Here is a 17017-nt window from a genome sequence, read left to right as displayed (position 1 = left end):
CAATATATCAGGAAACCCAAAGCAAGGCATTAAATCCATAATCCATTTCCAGGCAGAGATACCTGAGCTAATCTCCCTGGGGGCTAAAGAGGCTTGGGGAACACTGGGCTCACTTGGCTGTTTCACCTATTCAAGTCAGCTCAGTCTGAGTTTAGTAGAAAAGAGCTGGAGAAGATGAGCTTGGAGGGAAACAAATATTTTAAAAAAACAAATAGATCTGGGAAAATTGTGCCATTGTCATGATGAATGCTGTCTTCTGTTTCTTTCACAGGCTCATCTAGTAGCAGCTTTTGAAAAAAGCTTGGGAAATATGACCGGCCGATTGCAAAGTCTAACAATGACAGCTGAACAAAAGGTATGTTTACCAAAGCAGATGCTTTAATGTGGAAAACAGCCAGCAGATTATATTAGAGTTTTGTTTAAAAAACACTGAAAGGCAACAGGGACAGCTGTGCCAATAAGACAGACAGATCTTTCTTTAATGGCCGTTGCGATCAAATCTTCACGAAGGTCCAGGAGAATTAAACTGTATGGCATCAGGTTTGCGCAGGCAATATCATAGAATAGTTTGAAGATAAAATCTTTCGTTTCCAGATTTTAATTAAAACATATGTGACTCTAGGTTAAATCCATACTGAAAGATCCTGTAACAAAGACTGATCATAACCTGCTGGAGTGCTTCATTCCAGCCTGCCAGCATTGGCAGAATAATAGAATTATGGGAAGGGAAGAACTTTAAGTAGAGAAAAATGACTCCATTCAGAAAGTTAATGCAGGTTAGGTATCCTATTCATGAGTAAACAGTTTGGGTTTTCACTGTGCTGTTTTGACTATTGGGGAAAAGAAATCTAAACCTGATAGGCAGCAAATTTAATGTGAGCCTTTGTACCAAGCTCAGGATTAAGAGGGTGCTTAGCACCTTCCAGGATTGAACGTCTGCAAGTTTCTGCCCTTATTCATTTTGAACAGTATCCTATAAAAAGAAAGACCTCATTGAGCCAAACTGTGAAAGAAACTGTATATCAGTAAGCCATTAGTCACCACTGGAGTCACTGTACCTGTCTATAAAAATAACATTTCACAGTCTGGTTGAGCACCAGCAGATGAAATATGGTGAGACTCATTGTGAGCCAGATAGAAAATATTTGTATTTCTTGCTTTTTTTCATCTTAAGCAAAAAAACACAATGGAATTTTCTTAAAACCAAAACTTTTGACTATTTTACAAAGCATAGTTTTCGTCAGATGATTTTCTTTCCAGAGGAGGTTAAGCAGTGATACTGAAACAGATCATCTCCAAGCTTCTTTCCTAAAAGATTTGGAACATGTTCTTTTCCTTCGCTTCTTTTCTCTTTTTTTGAGGTTAAACTTCCTTTAATCCTCATTATATAAATACAGGTTGGAAGGACAGGTTTAATGCAGCAGTAATAAAATCTATTTTTTAAGTAAAATAGGCTGTGCGTTCTAATACCGAACTTCCTGCACTCAAGTGGAGTAATTTTACTTCAACTTGCAGGACAGTTGCTATTAAACAGGGCTTTTTAGGTTGAATTCTTATTTAGCAAGTTAAATCTTTTGGAAAATATGGAAATTCAGGTTGAGATTCATCCATTAAACGGTAGCCTCACATACTGAAGGATGTCATTTGAACGGGTTTATTGTGTTTCACAGTAAAATTGTTGGGTTTCTCTTAACTTTATAATGAATATTCAATTGAAACCCTTTTTAGATTAGTCTTTATTAAAAATGTTTTGTTTTCCTTAAAAATAGCTTGATCACTTTATATAGAATAAATGCAAAAGAACACATTAGTTCAGTTTAATATCTCTGGAGAGAAAAGATGCTTTCTACTTAGGTGTTGCCCTTACGTTCACCCAAGCAGTCCCATGAACTTCGGTTTGACCACTCTTATCTTGTCATATTTTTTTAGCTTAGACAAACATTGTTCTTGTGCCATATATTTTGAGCTCTCTTTGTTCTTCCCACAGGAATCTGAGCTTATAGAGCTAAGGGAAACCATTGAAATGCTGAAAGCCCAGAATTCTGCTGCACAAGCTGCTATTCAAGGAGCCTTGAACGGTCCCGATCATACCCACAAAGGTATGTTTTTGTCACTATTAAAATAAATGCAGAGTTTCTCCCCAGAAAAAAAGCTAAGTCACTACTTTTCTGTTGTTTTGGGGACTCTGTTGCAAGGGCAAGCACATTCTGCAGTGCATGGTAGGCATAGTTGTGGTATTTCCAGAGCAGGAAACCTTGCATGAGCGTCCTGTTTGCCAGAGTTCCTGGAGCCTTGTCTTCTCAGAACTGGGTGGCCAGGAATTGATTACTGGGTGTCAAGAGTTAACCCCGTCACCACAGTCATGTATTGAAGTACACCCGAGACACTAGTGAAGCCTTATGGTGAAACATGGTTATAGCTTGGAAATCCAGTGTAAGTTGTAGCTCTGAAAATTGGTGTGCTCATTGTTAAGAGATGGACTCGCAAGAGCTCAGCTCCTTCATGAGGTGCTAAATCAGTGCAGGAAAGCAGGCATTTTAAATTCCAGATTCCAAATTAATTTGTCATTGCAGTTAGGCAGATGTCACATGATAAATATATACTTCAAAAGTGCCTGTTGGTAAGCAACAGCAAAGGAATTACTTGAAGAAAAAAAATAATAGCAGCATTAATTTTTGAGAGTGTCATTGATCTTTCTTTAAAGAGGTCATTATTTAGATGTTTGCCTTAAGGTCATTGCATTGCATGACTTGAATATAGCAAAGCTAACTTCTAGGAAGTAAAAAATAATCCAAAATTCATTTCCCTTGGTAATAGTGGACATGTTCTGCAAGAATATTATCCAGTGATTAAGATATAGTTATCAGAGACTTTTAAGAAATTGAAAGTCAAAAGCCTCACCAACCATTTCTAATATTCTCCACTTCTTGGTTATTTTGTTTCATTCATTTTTAATGAACTCCTGCCTGCTTATTTCCATCATGGTATATTAGAAAGTAGCATCTGAACGCTGATTAGGCCTGCTACAAATCAAGTGGTGCCTATACTCCTCAGAAAAAGAACTGTAGTACGTGTGATAGTAATAAGTCACGTAATCCATCTGTGACAGAAACTGCTTAGCTATGAGGTTACGCCTGCATAGATCTCTGTGCAGGGTCATTGCCTTCATGCCAATAAGATCCCGGTTTGGAGAAGCTCCGAAGTGTTAGCCTAATTGTACGTATCCCCACTGCCCCCTGTGCGGTTTCTCACAGGCTGCAATAGCTTGAATCCGAGCCACTGCAAGTATCAATGCCATTTGTGTTCATTTAGGCTCCCTTTGAGGAGGAAGGTGTTACATAAATGCAAGAATTGAAAGAGACACAGATGGATTTCACAGTAATTTCTTTTCTTTAGATTTACGTATAAGGCGGCAACACTCTTCAGAAAGTGTTTCCAGCATCAATAGTGCTACAAGCCATTCGAGCATTGGCAGTGGTAATGACGCTGACTCCAAGAAAAAGAAAAAGAAAAACTGGGTAAGTGCTTAGCAGGTTTGAACCTATCTTTTAGCTATTATGTCGTTTTCCAGTGCCTGAGTAGCATAATGGTCCATTTCATCTACAACAATCTTGTGGGGCCAGACAGATATAAAGCAATACATGTGTATCCATACTGTGACACTACCGGTAAACTAAAAATTGTTGCATATCAGCAGAAAATTATTTGCAAAAGTCAGGATAATTAAACAAACAAACAAAAAACTTAAAAGAGCTGTTGTGTCCAAAACCATCTCTGGGCCACATTGAAACCCTGTTTGATTTTTTCTTCACTTGCAGTTTGATTCAAAGGCTTCACTCAAATATGTTACCCAGCTATGAAGGGAGTTGAAATCTGTTAAGAATTCTCATGTAAAAGTAGTATGGTGTTTAAAGAAATTAAGATGCTTCTCAACTGGAACACACAAATACCACATAGTGCTAAGGGTTTAATCAAATACTTTCAGTAAATAATCAGAAAATGTTTTTGTTGTTTTAAAAATATTACCTGCATAAACATTTGTTTTAAAATACTGATCAGCCTTCATTCCCTTGATTTGTAATTCCACACTCTTTCATGTTTCTGCAAGGTGAACTCTAGAGGAAGTGAGGTGAATATAAACCATGGAAAATCTGGCATGCATCTATAAAGAACCCTATCTTGGCATGATTGCTATTTATTTTGGCAGTAGGCTTTTATACCTTCTAAAACCAGATTATCCTGTATGTCTTCTCAGTTTGTCTCTATTCATTTTAATCTCAAAGTTTAGACTATAGAAAGGGGGAGTGTAGCCAAAATCCATTTCTTTCTCATTAAATATCATGAGCTGGAAAGGACTTAAATAATGCTTCCCTGATCAGTGGTCACACTCCCCACTCTCCAATTATATCATGAAAATAAGATATTTGAATACCTCATTTTTTATAGAGGAACCAGTTTGTCATTGAGTTCTATACAATTTTAATCAGAACAACTTTCTGAAAAAAAACCCAAAACCAACCGCATTTTTCCTAAGATGAACAACTTCTGTATTTAGACAAAGGTATCAACGAATGGGCTAGTTAAAATTCACTGCAGACAAAACTGTTGTCATCTTGGCTCCTGAAATAAATGGCTCTTTGGCTATTCTGTCCCTTTTCAATACTGGGTAAGAGCTTCTAGAGGGAAAAGGCAATGCTTGTACATTCAGAGATCTTACTACTCGAAAGGAAACTGCAGCAAAGAGTATATACCTTTCAGCTAACATTCTTCTCAGCCGTACAAAAAGCAAGCCTCATGTCCCAGCTTAAATCCTCTCGCTTGTGATCCAAACCATAGCATTTGCATAGTTTGGCCATTCAAATTTTTAATGGGGATAGTAAATTGGCAAACCCAGTAAATTGAACTTGTCTTTTGATTTCAGCATTTAGTAACAGCAGGTTCTGCCTGTACCTGGATGCAAAGTGGTTATTTAAAGCCAGCCCTTGAAGGGAATGCCATGGGAATGGGATTCCACTGGGGCTTAATGGTTTTAAATGAGCACCCCTCTCCCATAGCCGTACCACTCGGTTCTGCACTTTTTCCATAGCATTACGTTTGCGCTGCGCTGGATTAATAAAGTCAAAACAAAGCACCGTATCATGTTTTTAGAGATACTGTGTTGCATATGTTAATACCTTGCTTCTGTATACTGACCTCAGGCAGTGGCTAGGATGGCATCTGCAAACTAACTCTTCGAAACATGAGCTGCACACAAATTGCCGTGACGAGGAAAATAATCTTGCTTTATGTTTGTTTTCCAGCTAAGAAGCTCTTTCAAACAGGCCTTTGGAAAGAAGAAGTCCACCAAGCCTCCTTCCTCACATTCGGACATAGAAGAGCTGACGGACTCCTCTCTTCCTTCGTCACCTAAATTGCCCCACAGCTCAGGAGAGTGCGGGGCAACATCGATGAAACCATCACAGTCAGCATCTGCGTAAGTGTCTCCCTTGGCAAACCTTTCTTCCCAAACGGGGTGGACCGTGAAACAGACCCCCTCAAGTGTGGCCATTTGCAGTTCAGAAACCATTGCTGACAGCCGTGATCTTTTAACCTCGTGCTCCATTCATTTGCCAGATTTCTCATGAGCTTCACTCCATTTATACACCACTTTTTCCAGCAGCTCTTTCTTAGGTCATTCTCTCCTCCTTTCACAGCCTTTACCCCAAATCATCTAGCAGTGCAAACTCCTTTCCAAATGCACGTCCAAAAGCTTACGTTGTACTCTCCCTGCACCATTAACAACTTTATCATATCCACTTAGTAAAGGCCAAATACTACAGTTTCCTTTCTTCATGACATACTAAAAAATGTCATTTTATTTTCCAGGTAGCTATGAGTTTTTACAAGATACTCATCCCTTCTGCTATTACTTTGTCTACTTTGTAGCTACTAATTTATATAATTTTTAATCTATTTCCCCTCTTTTGTCAGCTTGGATTTTTTTGTGGGATTTTACTTCTATTTTTTATTCAAATCACCATCCTTAAGGTTTCAGGACTGAGAACAAGTCATCAATCAAAAGCTGTCCCATTTCCTCATTATTTTTTGGATGTCTAATATATTTTTCTTAGGCAGTTCTCGGCTCCTATTCATATTCTTCTACCTAATTTTTTTTTCATTCTGTTAAACTCATAACTTTTTCCAATTTGGGGAAATCAACCTCTTTGAACCAACAAATGTGTGCTACTGATGCCAGCCTTGCTTTCCTTGTCCTAACTGAGAATAATCAGGTCACAACTACTCTTCGTTAAAGCACCTGGTGAATTCTAGTCTTGTGACTGATTACTGCACTTTAGAATAGAATTTCCCTGCGTTAGGTTAGGTGCTTTTTATGACTAACTTTTTATAGACTCTAATGATTTTTATATAGTAGGTTTAGGAGTTTGACAGCAAATATTCTCACAAAAGAAACCCTTCCACAATAAATGTTTTTCTTTCCTCACATTCCACACAGACTAGTGAGGAATAACTCATCTAGATCTCTAGTTTTGTGGGTTTTTTTTATAGGAAGCTCACATTTTTATGGTTTGGGGTATATGTGTGTTTTGGGAGGAGGATTTCTATGTTTGGGACCCTTGAGTCTGATTTGTTATCAACTTAAAAATCACTAGTAAAAGCCTTAATAGAAAGTGCCTGAACTTAAACAAAACAGTTTTACCCTACAAAATTATTTACTCACAATTCACAGATCTGCTCTCATAACCTTATCCTGTTTCCTTTCCACCAACCCTGCTTTTTTCTCTGGCTCTTTGACTTGTTCTTTAGATGTACTGGTGTTCCCAGAATTTATCAAGGGCAAAACTATAGATCTAGTCTTTCATCCCAAGCTCTTCCCATGGCTGTTTGGTCTCTCTCTGAGCCTTAACTTCCTAAATTCTGTCAAGTTCATAGCCTTCTGGTTCTTCCTCCATAACATTTTTAAACTGATCTTTCTGATCACATTATTGCATTTTTTATTATTGTGACCTTTCTACACAGGATAACATAGATTCCTTTCCCTTCCACATAATCACGTGGAAGATCACGTAAAATATATTTATTTAGATTAATTTCTTTGTCTGTTATATTGATAATGTTACTTTCTTTGGAAGACTCAGTTTTTCATTGCATAATTTAAACTTCTGTCACCTTCAAGACTTTTTATAATTGTCAGCAGCCTCTGTTCAAAGATCGTGACTGACTTACTCCTCCTACCCAAAGCAACCTATTGATATAAAAATCCTGAGACTGTAACAAGAAAGAAAAAGTAAAACTCTTTCTTTCTAACTACTTTGAACCTTTGTCTGAAGTCTGATCAGGCTTCTGAGCTTCTTTCTGTGACTGCTCACGAATGCTAACTTATCTTTTTGGTTTTCTTCCTTTTGATGAAGTGTCATCTTTTTATGTAATTTTACAGTTGTCGGAGCTAAGTGTTGAAGAGCTCTGGAATCTGCCAAAGAAAATTCAAGTCATACTTTCTGCTTCCATTCTGCTTAACTTACCAGTCTAGACAGCTTTTTCCTGCTTCTTCCAGAACCGTAGCCCTGCTTTCTGCTTCATCTTTACCTGCTTTAAAGCTGGCTTGCCAAGGTCTTTTTGTCCATGCCTCTCAAGATGTACTGCAAAAAAGCCGAAAAGAAAATAGCCAACAAATAGATACGTGACTTCCCAGTTGTCCAAGTTGTTGTATGAGACAATATATGCATGTAAATAAGATTTCATTTCTTATTTGGTTAGCATAGGTATGGGCACATCAAATGAAGATCTGTATCATAACATTTGGAAAAAAATCCTAGTATATGCCTTTATTCATTTTTACTCACATTTAAAATATTTGTGCATGTTGTGAATGATATTCATTATTTTCCTTCTTTGATTTGCCATATTTTTTTATTTGCCATGAACTTCTTCATCTTCCCTTTGCTTACACTTTCTTTATATATTTTCTTGACCTGAGTCTCATGTTCTAAACCATTACTTTACTTTCTTCCAATTGCATCTGTCTAATACGTGTGTATGCAGGTCACCTCTAGTCTGGGCACCAAAGAAAAGGCAAAACGGTCACGTGGTCTACAGGCATAGATCCCGGTAAAATTGAGTGTGGGGCATGGAGTTGTATATCCAACTGCTGACCTGAAGAGTGCTGCATCTTCTTTCCCAAAATGCATTTGCATGCATTCTGGCAATTAAAAGTTGACCTCTGTTTCTTGTTTGTATATTAGTAGTAATAATCACAATAATAATACTTATTATTATAAAATATTTTTCATATTTAAATTGTTCTGCAAATATTAACTATTTATAGTGACAGTAATAAAGAACAATAACATTTAGTGAATTGACTGAAAATATTGCTTAGTGTAACAATGTAGCCAAAATTCAGTGTTTTATTTTCTACTGGTTCTGTTATGTAACAGGTCTAGGTCTGATGATGACACACAGAGGCAAAACAGTCTGACATGAGAACTGGGGTCCCTAGGCCAGTCGTATTTTGCTCTATTCTCACAATATAATGGTTTCTTGCCTTAAAATTAGTGCTCATGAAAAATAGTCACATGGTAATTACTTTTAATCCAGTCTTTAAGGAAAAAAAAAAACCAAAACCAACCAGCATATTTTCAGATACCTTACATTACCAGATGACAGACTATAGGCAAGAAGTCAACCATCACAAATCAAAACCATTACAGATCAAAATCTTCTAGACCATGAAGTCAAGGACTGTCTCTCTGTGTACTGTTCAAAACAGAGGAAACTGTTGCTGATAAATATCAGATAATAACTATCAGTAGTACAGTTTAATCAGTATACTTCAGTTCTGACTGTTGTTACTTAGGGAAATCATAACCTTTGCACCAAAGAAATGATGCAGATATAAAATCAGATTAAAACCAATGGGTGATACACACTCAAAAAAAAAAAATTTCTGGAAAGTTTTTAACAACTTTTTTTCACCATAGTGAACTATCTAAGTACACTGGAAAGGTATGAAGCAAGCTGATCATTTCATCTGGAGAGGGCTTTTTCCCTTTTTTAATTTGCGATTTGAGCCTTTTCATGTTTCTTTGATAAGATTCTTTCTTCACTCATAGGTTTCACCAGCAGCAAGCATTTTCTGTACTTTGATATTTAGTAATGGCACTGCTTTGGGGGGAGAACCTTCCTTTAATCTACTGCCTGTTTCCTGCTCCTCTTTAGGATCTGTGAGTGCACAGAGGCAGAGGCTGAAATTATTCTTCAGCTAAAGAGCGAGCTGAGGGAGAAAGAGCTAAAATTAACGGACATTCGTCTTGAAGCCCTCAGCTCTGCACACCATCTGGATCAGATTCGAGAAGCCATGAACCGCATGCAGGTCAGTGCAGTAGCTTAAGTGATGACAGGGGTGCACACTAAAGGTATACCTGCTGTATTTCCTTTCCCAGTACTTTCTTTCAGGTACCAAAAAATTTTCAATACAAAGTAAATTGCTAGATTGACAGTACTTCCAAAGGATGGGTATGATAAGTGTTCACCTTATAATATTGATATTCTTAGCATTTATATTAATAGCTAAAATATGTTTAAGAGATATGGAAGGAGACGTAATCCCTGCCCAAAGGATATTTGTTGTCTAAACCCTATGACTGGGAAAAGCAACATGACAGACAAGCAGATCAAGAAGTGATTTCTACAGAGCTCTAAATTCTTGGGGCGGGGGGTATATGTGCATACTCTCTCATCATTTCTGTTTCGTACCCCAGTTGTGGCTTGCTGAAACAAAGAATGTAAAATTGAACTAAATTATTATATCCAGCATCACTAAAATTTCACTGCATTATTTTGTGAAACTGGTCCAAATCCTTCCTGAACACATTTGTCATCAGAAGACTTTCCCTTTCATGAGACTGAAAGGATGCAGAAAGAATGGCAATGTTCTTCAGCGGAGCACAGAGCTTTACAAGACTCAGCTCTGTTGCCCACATACAAGTGTCCAGTATCATGTTGGGTGCCCAAAAGTATCTACAACATCCACACAGTATGACATAGGTCCTTCAGTAGCTCTGGGCCCTTCTGGAATGACACGTGAGATACCTAGGAGATCCCTGAAGGCACTATAAACCTGTATTTGGGAAATAGAATCAAGGCCATGGTGTGGGGATTCAGGTTGAGACTGGGACAGCTACATTTAGATGTCTAGGTATGAGCTAGGTGATAAACTCCTGTTGTAGTCAATTGAGTTTTAGTCCTGCAGTAGTGGGACCTAGAAAGCTATCCTAAAATCATCCTAAGATAGGTATAGAAGGTGAAATGGAGTTGTTTGAGCATAGGCACCTGTTAGCGTTTGAACCAGCCTCAGGGATTTGTATCTGCACAGGACTTGTAGGTTTAGCATTCTACCCATAGAAGACCGTGTTTACAGTGACACTGGAAACCCCCATTTACACAGCAGAATCCAGCCCCAGTGGCTTGTCAGCTGAATTGCTCTGTGCTGGGTGCTTAGGTCGGATGCACCCGTAGGCACTTCTGTATAGGTGTCCACAGCGGCTGATTTCCTAACTACCAGATTTGGTGGGCTTGCTGTCTTTTCTAGACCTCTTTGTTTATACCATGTCTATAGCAGTCTCAGTCACACCTTTAAACATCTGGGGTACCCACCACCCTCCCAGGTGCTCACACCTCTCGGTGCCAACATTGCTAGTGGATAGTTGGCTGAACTTCAATTAGGGGGAAGAATAATCAAGAATTGGTCTGTAAATATGGGTTACAGTTGTCCAGACGAAAGTAAAGCATTTCCTTCGGAGTCACTAAAAAATTTTTAGGAACTCTAAGGGATAGAATACATTTAATTGCAGCGGTGGAGAGCAGGATGTGAAGGCTTATCAGCTGATTATGGTCTTACACCAGGATGTGAGTGCCTAAACCAGGTGAATTCCCCGGAGAGAGGAGTCTGCTGTAGTCACAGGCCTCGAAAGTTTGAATTTCACCAAAGCTGGGCAGAGGTGACTATTTCAGATGCTGTCGCTGGTAATCACCCCTTCTTCTGAAGTTTTCCCAAAAGCAGAGGCAGCCACCTTGGAGTTGCCAAACTCTGATGTTTTGGAGAGTTGATGAGGATTGGTGAGGGGAAGAAGGAAGCTTGGTGGGAATGATATACAAATACTATGTGTATTCAAAGCACCTTAAAAATCTAAAGCTCAGCTGAATGGCAGTCTGCTAAGAGTTGTGTAATTAATCAGTGTAAATTGCAGAGTAGATGGAGACTGTGTGACTCATTTCACCATAGCTCCTGGTTTGAACCCCAGGCTAAACTGGTACATTCATCTATTACCTTCTGTCACAATTTTGCTGGTTTGTCCCTTCCCTTTCACTATCTCCTCACCTTTGCCTATATGATCTAATCTTTTTGTAGCTGTTGCAGGGTTTTTTTGTGATGCTACCCCTTATGTTTTTATTTGTAGAATGTAGCTGTACAGCCTTCATAAAAGAACAGGACTTTTAGCAGAGTATTAGTGAATGCGGAATTAAATTTGATGTGCAAAACCGTCTGCAAGAATAAGCAGTTGCTTTGTACTGTGCTTCGTGAAGCGACTGAAAGCTAGATTTAGCTGGTACCAGGCTGTTCTCAGGCTAAGTTTTCATTTTATTATTGTACATTCAATAATCACTTGGCACCACAGAGGATTTAGCTAAAAAAAATTCCTAGTTGTTCTGATTCATCTGTCACTGTATGTTTTCATCAAAGAGGGCTTGCTGACCGTTATGTGAACAATCCCATGTTTGAATGATCAAAAAGTATTATCTGATAGCAAGAAGGGTTGTGAAACTGTTAAACTATCAATTTCTAATTGTCCATTTTTAATTTCATTTCTCCTCTGTGAAGTTACTGCTTAAATTTTACATTCAATGGCAGTAATAATTTTCTGTGACTTTAGAAACATTGACATAGCCAAGATTTTAACAACTTTTTTAACTGACTGTTACCTACGATTTTTTACAATAGAAAGTAGCTTATAAAACTGGGGAAAGCTGGGAAAATTCTCACCACACCGGTATTATCGTCAACTGTACAATAAACACTGAAGCTTGAAGCTTACGTTGTTTAGGAACTGTCTTGAGGCAAAAGCTAAAACAAGGTTATAGGGTTTTTTCCCCCTTCATTTCAGAAGTGAAGGCAATGCAGTTTTCATTGACTGTGTTATACTTCTGAGCTATAGTGCTACATACTGCTGTGAAAGTGGTAAACCAGTTAGCTCCTGCAGGTGAATGGCAAGCACCAGAATAGCCACCCCCAGTGGTTTTCCGAAAGAATAACCTGCTGTGCTTTTATGTTGATTTCTTTTGAATACAGAATGAAATTGAGATATTGAAAGCTGAAAATGATCGTTTGAAGGCAGAGACTGGAAATACTGGAAAGCCTGCCCGGCCGTCATCAGAGTCTTCAAGCAGCACATCATCTTCTTCATCACGGCAGTCACTAGGACTTTCTCTGAACAATTTAAACATCACAGAATCTGTTACATCAGGTAAACATATTTTGGCTACATGCATGCCTCAGCAATTAGTAAGAATTTATTATTTTCACTCTCTTAATGGGCCATATATGGGAGGCATGCCTGAAAATTAAAAGACCTCATATCACTTAGGTAAACATCAAGTATACATTCACTAATGGAGATGAGGAAGAATGCTGGCAGTCATTTCTGAAAATGTAGATTTTAGAAGGCTCTGTATAATAGTAACAGGCTGTTCATTATGTTTGCTTAGTTCCTAGCTATGATACTCTCTACCTACCTAATTTACAATACTCTTTGGTCATCTCGTTTACAATTTATTTGAAGAGGACAATATCTGTTGTAGTATACTTGACAACTGTATAGATATATTCTCTTGTCCCTGTGGAATAAATAAGAGCATAGTACATGAAACTTCCTTTTTTTTTTTGTTTACAGATCTTTTATCATTCAGTTAGCTCCCTTAACTTCATTTCGTATTTGCAGCTGGGGCAGAAGGTGGTCTCAGTTAGCTTCATCCCTTACATTTTTTTAATGTGATATAGCTAGTTAGTCTACATTGGACCAAATCACCATTTATCACAGGAGCCAAACCCCGCCTGGCTTATTAAGCACGCTCATTGTTTCAGTGAATGAGAGAAAGCAAGCAGAACTTTGGACCACATCCTGAACATTAACATTTGATTATTTTCCATGCCATAGAGTTTATGATAATAAGCCTTCTACACTTGTTTTGATAATGTAGCCAAGAAGCAGAAGTGCTGTCTCTAACATTAGAACCAGGAGCAGAGCAGAAGCAAAGCAGCGCTCATTAGCATAGACTCCACAGAAAGTATAATGCAGTCTCTGGAAGCAATAGAAATGTGGCTAATAATTGTAGAAAGAGTCTAGGCAAGAGTACAGCTGGGAATGTGCCAAACTGCCTGACTATAATTTGGATTGGCAGTTAGTTGTATTATCTTGCCAGTCATTGATTACATGGATATTTGAATATTTCTTCTGGTTAATATCAGATTTTATAGGAAAATCAGTCTATTTTTTATTTACATTCCAGCCTACTTTTTTGCCAGGTCTAACTTTTAGTATGGGTGAGCCTGTGCTGGGCCTCAGTATACAATGAAGTGTTGCAAAAACAGGGAGAAAAAGTTTAACTATGGTTCCTGCTCATGCATTCACAAACATAAAAAAAAAGAACTAAAAACCAGAACAGATTTTTTTTCAAAATGGTAATTGTAGAATTTCTTTCGTGAGCAGCAGCTATTAGCACTTTGTCGCTTAGCACTAACTCTGTCTAGATACAGGAATAAACAAGTAGGAGGAAGACGAGGAGGAGGAGTTTGAAGAAAAGGGGGAAGAACTGGATGAGAATAAGACAGGAAAAGAGGACCAGGGGGAAGAACGGAGGAAGGTGAAAGATAAGAAAAAGAACGAAGATGAACAAAATCAGGAGGAATTGTTTAGCAAAAGAACAGAAGAAATAAAAGCTGGAAGAAAAAGAGAAAGAGGAAGAGGAGAGGGGGATTAAGGAGTAGGAGAAGGAACAGGAAGAAGAAGAACAAGAAGACTGGGAGAAGTGGTTGGACTCGATGATCTTAAGGGTCTTTTCCAACCTAAATGATTCTACTATTCTATGATTCTATAAGCTTTATATAATTTTCTGTGTTATTGGTTCTAAATGTTTTTCTAGCATGCAAAGTAATTACTTTCAGTTATAAGAAATCAAAGAAATAAGTGTGCCTAATGAGGAGTGGAGGATTTCATTTGATTATGAATCCAGCCTTTTTGATCATTGTGAGTATCATCTTGTTGCCATGCCAAAGAACTTGGAAGGGTGACAGCTTCCTACTAAGTCTTGTGGGATTTCTGTGGCAGCTGGAGTACTATTAAACAAAAGTGCCTGAGATATGGAGAGGTTAATCATGCTGGGGACTAAGCTGAGAGAGATAACGAGGGCTTTGGCTCATCGTATTAAAAAACGCCATGGCACTTTCTGGGAGACCAGTGTCTCCAAATGCCCGTGGTCATCTGGAAATGACCAAAGCTATCCATTGCCACTTCCTAAGGGTATAACCATCTCCTCCTGATAGGTGTGAGTGGCAAGCTGGGAAGGGGCTCGGTGGTCACAGACACCCGTATTTCAGCCAGTCACTGGAGTAAAAAGCAGCAAAGAAGGACCAGTACAAAACTCTGTCTGTACTGTCCAGCGAAAAGAGTGCCAGAGCTCAGACAAGAAGTGAGCCGGAGCCACCATAGCGCACCTAAGGAGGAGGTCTGGCAGGAGATAATTAAAGCAATTAGCACCACCATGAAATTAGACCCCCTTGGGCATCTTCTGAGCCCTTTGTACCAGTGAGAGAGAGAGCTCTTAGAAAGTGGCATTTTTTTCTAGCCACAGAGTCCTTCCTCATTCCTAAAGACTTACAGAAGAATGTATTTTAAAGGCTACATGAGGGTCATTCAAATATTGAAAAATTTCACCGAGGGATCAGTTATATTGTAAATTGCCCTCAGACGAACTATGACATTGTGGAAACTCTTAAGGTTTGTCAAATATGCCAAAATGCAAGACAAGTGAAGTGAAACATTCCACATTGGTGGCGCAGAAAAACTGTCTGCCTGGAACAAAACAAGCATGGATTTGTTTAAGCTCACAACAAAAATGCTTCTTCAAAAAACAAAACAAAGAACCCAATAGCAGAATCTGCTTTCTAGATCTGGGTGTAAGTTATCAAACATTTTACATGAGGACTTATTTTTTAATACATTCATTGTTGTCATATTAATAAGTCTTCTTTGGTTTTGCTATAAGCAAGTGACTGAATCTTACTGGCACTTCATTTAATTTGGGTGAAATCTGACCTTGTGCAGGCTATGACATGAAGTCGATGCTTTTCTTCAGTCACCACAATAAGAACGAGCAGGACTTAGGGTAGTGGATTACTGTGCTGGCCTTTGAAGAAAATGCAAATCCATAATCTCTCCTAATTTGATAGTTCATTTAAATGTCTAACAGTAAAATCTCTGAGAGAACTTCTAGATGAAGAAAGCAATTTTATCCCTTGCAATAAAGCTGCAGACTTAGCCTTCAGTAAGAAATAAGTCCTCCTGCTTTCACATTTTAGGAGTTAGTGAAGAGGTAGAAACTGAGGCACAAAGCAGATCAGAATCACTCTTAACGTCCAAGAAAAATGAAACCTTTTCTTAGAGGAATGGCTGAATAGAGTCCCATATTCTGGAGGAGTACAAAGTGGTTTTCTAATGTTTGCTTACTGTTTGTAAGCCTGTATTTGGTTAAAAAAGACTCTATCCATGCCATGTGAACAGAAGGTAAAGAAATCAGCTGGAAAGAGAAATTAAATGCTATTTTACTTAGCAGCAAACATATCAATGCAAGAATTTCTTGTTTTTCTCCTTACAACCTTCTAAAGGGCACAATGAGTCCCCAAAGACATAAACTTAATTTAGGTTTTAACATTGCTTTGTGGATGTATGGTAATTTTGAGCAAGTTCCAAGAAGCAAAGCAAAGGCAAGATCATGATGCAAGAATTTATTTATTTATGGATTCCCTATTCATTTCTACATGATTAAAGCTCCTAATATTGCTTCAAAAATTGACAAATTGTAACTTTTTTTTTAATCTCCAAAAGAAAAGGAGAATTAGGAATAAGTACAGATTAAAATTATTGCAAATTGTTGTGATGGCAGCCTTTCTTTTTAACCAAAAGGTCCTTTGAACAAATATTGAACTGATGATGTGAACATAACTGATGTGATTTGTCAGGTTGATCACTTTAGTTCCCTTCTTTTATTGTAGATATTTTGTTGGATGATGTCACTGATGGAGCACTCCACAAAGAAGGTCATAGTGTGAAAATTTTAGTCACTATAAACAAGGGCTATAGTCGAGCCAAGGTAAGTTCACTACCCAAAGGTCTAGATGCAGAATTATAGCTCAGGCAAATGTTGCAGTATAGCAGCTCAACTTGTTTCAGTATTTTCAGCCAGGAACTGAAGGGAAATACCCTAAACATAGCAGCTCTCTTCTCTGTCATCCATGCTCAATACAGTTAGGCATTCTCCATAGACTAGTGTCATATGGCCTCCTTCTGCCTTTGTGGTGGCTCAGACACTACCAATTCTCAGTTTAATTAGTACTAGGATGTTATGGGACTTGCTATCTCCATTTAAAAGTCGTTATAAATTAGATTTATGCCTTGGACCCCTTAGGGTGCAACTATGAATATGCTGCTGAGGTAATAAATTTGGAATTGCATTGCCGTGTTTTCATGTTCTGTATTACAAGAAATTATAAATACAGTGCAACTTTTATTTATATTCATCTCTTTATAAACACAGATGCAATCAAAGAACAGAATAAGATACTGTATTTCCTTCCTTATAAAGATGTACCGAAGTAACATCATCTATACCTATTTCTGGCACAGAGATTATTAACAAAGTTCTAGCATCACATTCTAAAGAATATTTTTTTTCTTCATTGGGAAAA

The 17017-nt window shown here is 38.1% G+C and overlaps 1 protein-coding gene across 3 annotated transcripts in view; it reads left to right on the top strand.

Annotated features, from left to right (window-relative positions):
* The window catches only part of NAV3 (neuron navigator 3), a 420281-nt gene that overhangs the window by 389278 nt on the left and 13986 nt on the right, over positions 1 to 17017 (top strand). For 2 of the 3 annotated variants that reach the window (XM_052774469.1, XM_052774467.1), the window contains exons 23-30: positions 272 to 355; positions 1988 to 2099; positions 3397 to 3518; positions 4109 to 4129; positions 5301 to 5473; positions 9217 to 9370; positions 12347 to 12521; positions 16325 to 16422. In XM_052774469.1, coding sequence (XP_052630429.1) covers positions 272 to 355; positions 1988 to 2099; positions 3397 to 3518; positions 4109 to 4129; positions 5301 to 5473; positions 9217 to 9370; positions 12347 to 12521; positions 16325 to 16422 — 939 coding nt within the window. The remainder of the gene's footprint in view (positions 1 to 271; positions 356 to 1987; positions 2100 to 3396; positions 3519 to 4108; positions 4130 to 5300; positions 5474 to 9216; positions 9371 to 12346; positions 12522 to 16324; positions 16423 to 17017) is intronic. The other variant, XM_052774468.1, reaches the window with a different exon arrangement.

The sequence above is a fragment of the Harpia harpyja genome, chromosome 23 (assembly GCF_026419915.1).
Source record: "Harpia harpyja isolate bHarHar1 chromosome 23, bHarHar1 primary haplotype, whole genome shotgun sequence".
Lineage (NCBI taxonomy): Eukaryota > Metazoa > Chordata > Aves > Accipitriformes > Accipitridae > Harpia > Harpia harpyja.
This window is presented reverse-complemented; position numbering and strand designations above follow the sequence as displayed.